The sequence below is a fragment of the Mustela lutreola genome, chromosome 11, assembly GCF_030435805.1.
Source record: "Mustela lutreola isolate mMusLut2 chromosome 11, mMusLut2.pri, whole genome shotgun sequence".
NCBI classification, from domain to species: domain Eukaryota; kingdom Metazoa; phylum Chordata; class Mammalia; order Carnivora; family Mustelidae; genus Mustela; species Mustela lutreola.
Window position 1 is genome coordinate 86296061 of NC_081300.1, and position 11601 is coordinate 86307661.

The 11601-nt window shown below is 44.5% G+C and overlaps 1 protein-coding gene across 4 annotated transcripts in view; it reads left to right on the plus strand.

The window, feature by feature from the left end:
* SPPL3 (signal peptide peptidase like 3) overlaps positions 1-9382 on the plus strand; it is a 146279-nt gene extending 136897 nt beyond the window's left edge. For all 4 annotated transcript variants that reach the window (XM_059140496.1, XM_059140495.1, XM_059140497.1 and 1 more), the window contains 5 exons: positions 2781-2887; positions 4673-4836; positions 5601-5800; positions 6737-6846; positions 7527-9382. In XM_059140496.1, coding sequence (XP_058996479.1) covers positions 2781-2887; positions 4673-4836; positions 5601-5800; positions 6737-6846; positions 7527-7598 — 653 coding nt within the window. In that variant the 3' untranslated portion in view covers positions 7599-9382. The remainder of the gene's footprint in view (positions 1-2780; positions 2888-4672; positions 4837-5600; positions 5801-6736; positions 6847-7526) is intronic.
* The last annotated feature ends 2219 nt before the right edge of the window (positions 9383-11601 follow it).

Genomic DNA, 11601 nt, shown 5'->3' on the forward strand with positions numbered 1-11601 from the left:
ACCACCCCTTTTCATTTTGGCTTGGAAAAGCCCTAAGGAGGAGGTGAGACTTTGAAGGGTTATTTAATTGAAAGCATGAAGAAAAAGAGAGGCAAACTAGGCAAACACCTGTGTTTCAGGGATGTGACAGATTGTGGCAATATTTGTTTGGGGGTAGGAGTGATACTGTGAGAGTCAGGAGGGATGCATTTTGCCTCTTCAAATGTGGAGCTCACAGCACAGTGGGGATGGTTGGTCGGAGTGACTGGCAGAGGGTACGCTCAGCTTAGCTGGAGACGAAACAGTAGCTGAGGAATGGGAGCAAAGAAAGGCAGACTCTGAAACCTCACTGTGAGTTGTGCCCAAGGCCATGGGACTTATAATTAGACTAGACCCATCACAGAGTAGGGAACCTAGTACCATATGCAAGAAACACACAGTGATTGTTTCCAGTGGCAGGGAAGAATTAAGTGGGAGAGAAGCCAGAGTGGGAAAGGATGCATGTCAAACTAGGGAGGTGTAGGGAAGCGTGAATAAGTGTACTGTGGCCACAAAGGGTGGCACCCAGAATGCCTGCAGCGTGAGTGTACATGATGAGAGACTGTGGAAAACTGAAAACAGACCCAGAGTTTCTAGTTTGGAAGATAAGAAACTGAATGGCATTGTCTGGAATCATGGAAAATCCTGTCACTAAGCAGTTCTATCTTGTCCGTGGGTGGTTTCCTCTCTGGTGGGGTAGGATTAGTGTAAGAGGATTGGCAAAGCAACAAGTGGATGCTTAAACCATATGGCCAGAAAGGCTTCTCCAATTTAGGATTAAGTAACTGTATGGCAAGTTGAAAAGTTCTAGAACAGACCAGTCACCTGCATGTGTCACAGAGGCATATACATTTAACTTGGGAACCTGCCATTTTGCTTGTCTGTCCCTTTCGTTAGCATAATACCTCTTTTTCAGGTGTCATCAGTCCACTGACCTCCACTGGCCACATGCCTGTCCCCTGTATGTCCATCTCAGACCTTCATTTCTCTTTCTTCCCTTGATATGCTTCGCACTCCACATATGCACTTGTCTACGTTTCTGAACAGATCACTTCTTGTTCCCCTACCCCTGCATCACCCCTGCATCTGCCCCCAGGGCTTCCCACCCTCCACTGACCACTGTTGTTCCTCAAGTCAGCTGAGCTTATCCCTGCCCGTGTCCTGAGTATTGATTCACAGCATAGCCTACTCTTTTTTCCGAAGATCATTATAATGGAAAATATCATTATTAAAAAACAGGTATGAGTTGATTATATCAGGGTCCTTCGTTGTTTTTATGAATTTATTAAAAATTAAAGGGGACCCTAGTAAAATGAGCACATCCTAGATTATTGTAAAATCAGAAATTATGTTTGACCACCTCTCTCCAAAACATACACACAGTGCACACCATGGAGATTAGTGAATACTTCATAACAATAATGACAGGGGAAATTGAGATAGTTTGCTCTTCTTCCCAGTTTTAGTGTTGTCTTCCAGGGATGGGAGTGGTTGTTCTCATTTGTTTGTGCAACACCATTCCCATGGTAGGAACTCACCAAATACTAGTTGAATTGTTGCGTCTAGGGTCCACCGAACTGCTGTATTTGCCCACTTAGTTACATGTATTGACAATTTACCACCAATTCTATTAAAATGATATCCATCTGTTAATACGGTCTTGCTTTTCTTACCTTCCTTAGAATTAATTTGAAATTTAAAGTAGACAGCAGAATTTTTCATTCATTCAGCAAATATTTGTTGAGTGACTACTCTGTTAAGTGCTGGGGCTTCACAGAAAGAATAAGCCATGGTTTCTGTCTACCAGGAGCACTGAGTTTAGGGAACAAATTCACTTGTATATAAATTAATCACACTGTTACAGAATGGATGAACGTGTTGAGAGAGAGAGTTCTGTAGCATCACAAGAAGTGTTTCCTTAATCTGATTGGATCAGGAAAGACTTCCCTGAAGAGGGCTTTTTGTGAACAAGAAGGAACATAGTTGAGAGGTGTGATCATATTTAGGTGACTAGAGAACAGAGCCAGAGCACTGCCTGCTGAGGGCAGGGGACTTGGGCAGTGGAGAGCGCCCTCCCTTACATCCCTGTCAGTGCCCATCCAAGTTTTCTGACCTTTGTTCCACTGTGAGAACCCACAGGAAGTACAGAAGCAGCTGAAGTGGTCTGATCAGACCTGTGTTTCAGAAGAATGGAGGAGAGCTGAAGGCAGGGAGAGACCATTCATCTGCGTGACCTGTTCTGGTCTCCCGGGATGCAGCAGGGAACCATGCCCTCAAGGACCTGGTATTTTAGTTGAGAGAGAATTTAAACACACATATATATAGTGTATGTCAGATTTTGAGAGGTGTGAGAAAAAAAATAAGGCCAGAATAGGAGAATGAATTGCTGAGTAAATAAAAGGGGATGTGATCCAGACCACGTAAAGTCAGGAGCAAGGGGAAGGCCAGAAGCAGAGCCAGGAAGTCTTAAACTGGGCCTGGCCAAGAGCTTTATCATTCAGAACAGAATCTCCTGGGTCTTACACAGTTAGCACTATCCAAGAACATGAAAAAAAGGATGTTCCCAAAGACCAAGCAGGTCAGAATTGGCTCAAGTGGGCTATCTGCACAAGTAGAGTATAAATGTCTTAAACTGGAGCTTAAACTGAGCTGCTTGGTTTTTGAGGGGACTTATAAACTGTTAGGTGTATAAGCAAAATAGCTTGTGGAAAGAGGATGAGCCCATACGCCACACTGACCAATGTCTGCGGTCTCCTCCCCAGCCCTGGCCATGGGTCTCTGTGTAGCCATGATCGCCTTTGTCCGCCTGCCCAGCCTCAAGGTGTCCTGCCTGCTCCTCTCAGGGCTTCTAATCTACGATGTCTTTTGGGTAAGTGTCTGTTTCCCCGAAGCCACCGCTCTCTCTTGTGTTTAATTGGAGTGTTGATTCCTGAAAGTTCTTAACTTTAAGTATCCAAATGCTGTCTGGCTGGAGTACCTCCTGCCTAAGATCACTCCATCCAGTCCTGATGTACATCCTAAGGGGGGGCAGGCATCTGTCCCCACCTGTTTGTTGAGATGTGTTAAACAGATAATGCATCTGTGTCTCTTGGGGTGAGGGAGAGACCAGGCAGACAAGATTCTCTGCCACGGGAACAAATATTTTTTTCTTCTCCGAGCATGCAGTCAAAGAAGCCTGATGTTAGCCCAGAAATAGACCCTCAACTCTGTGGTCAACTAATCTTCAACAAAGCAGGAAAGAATGTCCAAAGGAAAAAAGTCTCTTCAACAAATGGTGTTGGGAAAGTTGGACAGCCACATGCAGAAAAAATGAAACTGGATCATTTCCTTACACCACACACAAAAGTAGACTCAAAATGGATGAAGGACCTCAATGTGAGAAAGGAATCCATCAAAATCCTTGAGGGAGAACACGGGCAGCAACCTCTTCGACCTCAGCCGCAGCAACTTCTTCCTAGGAACATCACCAAAGGCAAGGGAAACAAGGGCAAAAATGAACTATTGGGACTTCATCAAGATAAAAGCTTTTGCACAGCAAAGGAAACAGTCAACAAAACCAAAAGACAACGGACAGAGTGGGAGAAGATATTTGCAAACAACAGATCAGATAAAGGGCTAGTATCCATAATCTAGAAAGAACTTGTCAAACTCAACACCCAAAGAACAAATGATCCAATCAAGAAATAGGCAGAGGACATGAACAGACATTTCTGCAAAGAAGACATCCAGATGGCCAGTAGACCCATGAAAGAGTGTTCCACATCACTCGGCATCAGGGAACTACCAATTAAAACCACAATGAGATACCACCTCACACCAGTCAGAATGGCTAAAATTAACAAGTCAGGAAATGACAGATGCTGGCCAGGATGCGGAGAAAGGAGAACCCTTCTACACTGTTGATGGGAATGCAAGCTGGTGCAGCCACTCTGGAAAAGAGCATGGAGGTTCCTCAAAAAGTTGAAAATAGAGCTACCCTATGACCCAGCAGTCACACTACTGGATATTTACCATAAAGATACAAATGTAGTGATCCAAAGGGGCACATGCACCCAGATGTTTATAGCAGCAATGTCTGCAATAGCCAAACTATGGAAAGAACCTAGATGTCCATCAACAGGTGAATGGATAAAGAAGATGTGGTATACATATACAGTGGAATACTACACAGCCATCAAAAGAAATGAAATCTTGCTATTTGCAGTGACATGGATGGAACTAGAGGGTATTATGCTGAGCAAAATAAGTCAATTGGAGAAAGATAATTATATGATCTCCCTGATAGAAGAATTTGAGTAGCAGCGCTGGGGGTTGGGGGTAGGGAAGGAAAAAAGGAAACAAGATGGCATCAGGAGGGAGACAAACCATAAGAGACTCTTAATCTCACAAAACAAACAGGGTTGCTGGTTGGGGGGGAAGAGGTGGTGGGGTTATGGACATTGGGGAGGGTATGTGCTATGGTGAGTGCTGAAGTGTGTAAACCTGGCAATTCACAGACCTGTACCCCTGGGGCTAATAATATATGTTAATTGAAAAACTCTTGACATTGCATTATTCTGAGACCTTGCTCTTAAGAACAAGGAGGGTTGATGCTGAAATCAAGGTGCTCCCAGCTTCCTCTGTTAAACACATCTCTCCATTTGGCTTTCGGCAGGTGTTTTTTTCTGCCTACATCTTCAATAGCAATGTCATGGTGAAGGTGGCCACGCAACCGGCTGACAATCCCCTTGACGTTCTATCCCGGAAGCTCCACCTGGGGCCCAATGTTGGGCGTGATGTTCCTCGCCTGTCTCTGCCTGGAAAACTGGTATTCCCAAGGTAGGACTGGCATGTCAGGCCTCACGTTGTGATAGTGAACACTGTCTTCCTGTTCCTCTGTGTTCCTAATCAAGGAACACAGAGGAACAGGAAGACAGTGTTCATCAACATTCTTATCCTAGACGGGAAAAGAGATGTGAGTCATCCTCTCTGTTTTACGAATGAGGAAGAGAATACTGATTTGAGTATTTATCATTAAATGATACAGGTGCTGCTTTTTATTATTGATTAATGTTATCAAAAAGCCGTATGCTACTATTGTTAGTATATTTTAGAGTTGCTGGAGGAAATCAACAGGAGACTCTGAATCTTTTTTATTTCTAAAGCATTTGTAAAAATATGTCCGAATGCTAAAATTATGCAGTTGCTGATGATACAATCTTAGGAAAAATTATGTTGCTTTAATATCCATGTCTGTGAGTAGTCAGGTGCTTGTTTAAAGTCACAGCAGTGAATGTGTGACAAAATATGGAATTGCTTGACATTTCTGGAAGACGCATTACTTAAACAGATGAATTCAGCAGTCACTTTAGAGGTACTCTCCCTGAAGCAGTGAGGGGCCTGGTTGAAGACATCTGTTGCCAGTAATCTTATGGCTTGTGATCTCTAAAAACTCTTAAAAACTATTGTTCCACCTCTAGAGATTTCCATCTCCCATTCAGGTAAGTCCAACTTCTTAAAAAGCTGACAGACGACTCTGCACAGGAGGAGGAGAAATAGGATTGTTGAGGGTAGCATCCCTGACCTATGACACTGCATTCCAGCTCCACTGGCAGTCACTTCTCTATGTTGGGCATTGGGGACATCGTGATGCCTGGACTCCTGTTGTGCTTTGTCCTTCGTTATGACAACTACAAAAAACAAGCCAACGGCGACTCCTGCGGTGCCTCTGGACCTGCCAATATCTCTGGACGCATGCAGAAGGTCTCCTACTTTCACTGCACTCTCATTGGATACTTTGTAGGTAAGAGAGCTGGAGAGCCTGCATGGGATCCCCTGACTGTCCTCCAGGCCCTGGAGTTAAATCAGGTCTTCTAGCTGCAGACACTAGGTGGAAGGAGAGCAATACTCTGGTTGCTGTTCTTGACAGCCACAGAGAAAGAAATACGTGGCCCATGACATGACAGATGCTGTCTCTACTGGCCAGCCCAGTTCCCTATCCACCAATCTGAAGACCATTGTGGAAAGACTGATCAGGCCTCAGAGTTAGAAACATCTACCACTCAATGATCGTGGATCATTCTGTGTGCTGAATTAAATCTTCAGCTTGAGGTTAATCAATGTCATGTTTATTTCCCGCCTCATGAAACAGGTATTTCCCTTTATTTGTGACTTGTCTGTCACTTCTAACTTTAGACTCTCCCTGGGCCAGTTCTTCTCTAGCTGGCTCACTTACAGACAGGGAAGACCCACATAATGGGGCTGTAGGAATGGTGGGAACCTATCTGCTGCTCCAGTGGCTGGCTACAGCAGGGTGCATCATTTCAGCACTGAGGCTCAGAGAGTTGAAACGCCATGACCCAGGTGACAACGCTTGCAGAAGGAGCAGAGTCAGAACTTGAACCCACCTCTTTGCCTCTGAGTTTGGCATCACCTACCACACAAGACTGGAGGACCAGGCACATTCAGGGCAGAAGTAAGGGCTTAGACTAGGAAGCTAAGCACTGAGGGGCACCTGGGCCGCTCACGGGTCCTTGGAATTGTAGGACTTTAAAAGCTGTGCTGCTCCACCCTGGGCAGAGATCACAAGCAGGGCCTCTCCCTGGGCATCCCTCTAGACAGCACACTTCACAGGAGAGCTGTCCGATCAAGACCCTGGCGGGTTATCAGCCAGGTAGCAGGCCTTCCTCACTGAGGGTTGACCCCTCAGTGTTGTATATGAATGTTTCTCCCTTCATAGGTCTGCTCACTGCAACCGTGGCGTCCCGCATTCACCGAGCGGCCCAGCCCGCCCTTCTCTATTTGGTGCCGTTCACCTTATTGCCGCTCCTCACAATGGCCTATTTAAAGGTGAGAGAAGCAGTTAGAAACCTGTGAAAGCAGTAACTTGGCATTGACTCAGCACTTGGGTATGTATTCTCCTTGCCAGAGGTGGGTCTCCTTAAGCCCCACAGCTCTTGACCTTGATGGTGGGTTGGTGGGTCTTTGTTCACCTGGTATGAGCAGCCTCTTCCAGCCTGTTGCAGACACTGGCACAAAATGCTAGTGAATTAGACTACTATGCCTCTCCGTCATGAGTGAACTTATTGAAGTCCCTAGAGCCCAGCTGCAGAGACTTCCCTTAAAAGCAGCATCATATTGTTACCTAATAGCTTTTTACTACTTTGCATTAAAATTTTAAGATAGTTAAGAAATGTATGATTACAGCTAGACTTGGAACATTACCTGATACATAAGATTTGTATTATCCTCATTTTACAGAGGGGGAAACAGAGGTAAAACTAGCTTGGCTTTAGCATCTCTCTCTTAAATGATAGAACTTATACCCTTCTTTACTAGAGGGGCCTAAGAGCTCTTCTAGAGAGTTCTTCAAAGAATGATAGATAGGTTACTTTTCATTGAATAAAATTTGCATGTTCTTTGATTCTTCACAGAAGCCGGCTGATCTGAGATCAAGAATCAGAAAGGACTTATAGATGTGTGTGGCTCATGTTTAAATCTATAACTTAGTAAAGTTCCTTCTTCCCCAGGGTGACCTTCGGCGGATGTGGTCTGAGCCATTCCACTCCAAGTCCAGCAGTTCCCGATTCCTGGAAGTATGATGGATCCCAGACAGTGACCAGAATGGCCATCTGAGTCCTTTTCTGTCAACGCGTGGTTTTGTTTCCTCTTAGAGCTGGCCTGGTACTTGGAGATGTACCTGTATAAGGAACTGATGTGTGACTGGAATTTGCGTTTGCAGGGAGCTTGTGTGCAGGAGCAAGGTGCTGGAGCCCTGCTTCGTTTTTTCTCTTCCTGCCGTTGTAGAGGCGGAGCCCTTCCTGAAGTGACAGGCCCTCCCCAGCGCTCCTTCCTCCCCCGTTTTTATGAATCTGCACCAGACTGTTACCTGTGGGGGATGGAGATATGACTGCTTAAAACTGACCATGGCAAGGAGTCGATCTATACCTTTTGAACACTAAAAAGGATGAAAAATATTAGCAAACCGAAGTTTCTTCAGTGAACCCTCAAGAACTTTGGAACCAGTTTCCTATGGGGGACTCCGTTTCAGAGAACTGAGACAGAAGCTCTTCTGTCATTATATTCTTTCCTTTTTCTGGATTTATTAAATATTTTCTGTGGTGTGAAGTGACTTATTAAAAATCCACAGACATTGAGTGACTTCTTAAAACATACAAATAAGAATTTGTTGTAATGAGTTCATGTCCACCCAGATGTTGTGTCGGCAGTGAACGAGGGCACGGTTTTATACATACACACACGCACACACCGATACATATGAATAAACAGAATTAAAACCTGCTAAGATCATGCTGTGTAGCAGACAGGGACTTGCTGTAATTTTTAGCATGTAAAGCAGTTTATTCCGGCTTCCTTGTATATGGATACGCTGCTGTCTCTCCCCTCCACAACTGAACATGCAGTTAAAAAACCAGTATAGTATTCGTACTGATATACTCATGGACTTTCGGGGGCTCTTGTTTGGTTTTGATCAGTGTAGCCAATTAGGGATGAAAAGTTCAAACTTTTTGGCCCTTTTTTTGTTTTGTTTTTACAGGCTTCTCCCTTACAGGGTTTTTAGTAGTTTCTTCTTGAACCAATGCATGTAATATAGCAGCAGGTGTCTTTGTGCTTTCTGATCATAGTAATGTACTACTTGTAAATACATTTTTCTATTTTCTATTGTTTTTGTATTTTCTTTCTTTTTTTTTCTGGGTTTTTTTGTTTTTTTGTTTTTTTGGGTTTTTTTTTTGGCATTTTGTTTCATTGGTGTGCTGTATTTCCCATGCCCTCACTCCTTGAAGAAAAAAAGGAAAAAAGCAACATGATCCTGTCCTTACTGTTGTGATTATAGTCTCGGTTTACCTGTGGTGACAACTGGGTATTGGGGACAAATGTCAGTTTCCCCTCTGAGCTGGGCCCTACATTGCAGGCATGGCAGAAGGAGCAGGCTGCTCTGTCCCCTTAGAATCTGACCGTGTGCTGTGTGGTCTCTGCTGGAGAGCCATGGTATTCTGGTAGTAACTACTGTGATCATGTCAGCTCGCTTTTGTCTTGGCAACCCCAGCCTGATAAGAAATGGCCCACTATAGAGGCAGAAGCCTGGCTACCTGACAGCAGAAGTGGGAGAAGGGCCCACATGTACCCCTCTCCCCCTTCAGCAGGTAACCTGCCACCGCTTTGACCTGTGCAATGAACTGGTGTGCTGTGCCTCCCCGCGGACAGAGCTCATAGGCAGTGCGTGTCGCGTGGTCATGGGGACGTAAAGCGATTAAGACTATGCGTTCACCTGTTGTGTCTTCAAATCCTGCTGAGGGCCGTTTCGTTTTTTGTTGTTTTGTTGGTTTTGTTCTGTTTTTGTTTTTTAATAAATGACTCCTTTCTAGCCTTTGTCACCTCATCTTCACTTTTGGTTGCTGGTACCACACAGAGCCTTTCGTCACCTCCCACCCGCTGTGCCTGTTCCAGAAGACTGACGGGAAGACCTTGTTTTCAGACAAGGTTACCTATAGCTCTGGTTGATTTCAGTCCTAGAGATGTCAAAGAACTGAAGCTTCCGTTGTCCACAGAACCCGAAACAGCCTCTGGAGTTAGTGAAGACCAAAGGTACACTGGTGTGCTTGCTGCTTATCAGCTGTTCTTCCTTAGCCCTCCCTGATGCTAGTGACTAATTAAACGGGGCAGGAGTCGGGGGACTCTACCAAAATTACTCTGATTAAGGGTAAGTGCCAATAATAGTTAAAAGTAGTATCCTGGCAGTTGGTCATTTTGATTTTTCTATCTTTTCGTAAAAAAACTAAATTCCAGACAGAAGGAATATAATTTTTTGTCATCCTTACTTCTGTGCAGGTTTAGGGGGAAAAATACCCACTTGGGTCTCCTGGATGTAATCTGGATCCCAGCTGGTAGTTCTCAAAGCCCTTAAAACTTTGGCAGAGGAACCACAAATAACTCCTTTTGTTTTAACACAGAAGACACATTAGAACTTCCCTGGTTCTGGAAGTAGTGCTGTTGTGGAGGGGTGGGAGGTGCTGCAGTTACAGCACACGATTTTTGTCTTTCCTTATCCAGTCTTCTCCCCTGCCCTGCCTGATGCAGATTTATGTCCTCAGCTTTTTTTCTTTTTTTCTCTTCTGGTTTCTCAGATGGTCTGAGTTCTGTGGTCTTCTAAGAAGTCTTTGCATTAGGCAAGGCATGTTGACAAAGTTCTAGCACAGACCACCTTTCTTCCTCACTGGTCTGAGTTTCTTCCTCCTCCAAAGAGACTGCATGCTGGGACTCCTCATTTACATAGTAACTTTATTCTAATCTGAGCTAATGAAGATAGTTTATGCAAAGCCTAGTATATTCCATTACTGTTACTACAGCTTCTGCTTTTCTGAATAAGATAGCTGCACAGCTCGCTGTGTAGGGGAGTTCAAACCAGCACTGGAGGGTGTGGGGGTAGGCTACTATCTAAATTTCCTTTGTAGCATGCCAGCACAAACCTTGGTTAAACAGGTAAGTTATGGCACCCATAAGAAAAAAGACTAGTTCTCTGTGAGGGTGGAGGGAAGGGAGTTCTGTTTTGTCAATAAAATGTCAAAAATAGAATCTGCCGTGTCTGCATAGCAGCTCTCACATTACTGCTAACCAGATCCAGTGTTGTATGTCGACATTTGTGTTTGGTAAAGGCCAACATTTACGTCAGAGCCTTGGAATGTAGCCGTTTTGTATATACATGAAGCGTACTCTTCAAGAATGTCCACTGCAATTCTCCTTCCCCGTAGAAGCAGGGCAGACAGTACAGGCTCCGAAGGAAAGCTACCTGTCCTACTTCTGATCTTCCAGTGCATACTGGCCTGGACAGACTCAGTCACATTGCCTTTGCAATTTCCAACAATGAAATCACTTCAAGAACAATGGCTCTTACACAGGTGGCAGCCTTGCCCCAGAGTCTGTACGAAGTCCTGCAGATCTCCCTGTAGTGCTCAGCCCTCTTTCCTCTTTTGGGAGTGATAAGCCAGGTAAGAGGTTTTTTATCCAGAAATTATTTCTATTCCTGTGCAATTTATATACTGCTGTTTGCAGGACTGAATGAACACTTCTTCAGATTCGGACTTTTAACTTCTCACATATATGGAGCCTCTCCCCAGAACAGTTCATTGATGACTCCTCCTCGTGGCTGTCAGCCATAATTTGTTTCCTCCTCATTTCCCCTGGAATTCAAAACCCTTTCCTGCCCACTGGTGGTCATTTCAGAGTTGTTTCAACTTAAGCTGTGTCAGGCACTGGGTGCTCCGGGGAACAAAACCAAACAGCTGATCCCTAGTGCCCCACGGCAGGGGTGCCTTACCAGGCTGGGCACGTGGGGAACGTGGTCTCCATAGATGAGGTCACTCAGCAATGTAGCATTGAGTTCAAGAGAGAGAGTGTCAACCTGAAATCGTTAGGAAGCAATAATTAAGTACAGCTATTTGGGATATACAGATTTGGGTAGCAATCCAAATAGTGTCCCACTAGGGAGCAAAAACCAGAGTTAGTTTTGTTTTTTGTTTAACAGAGCATTGATATTATTTACAAAGACTTCTGATTGGTGGTGGCAGAAGACTAATCTTGGCTGAA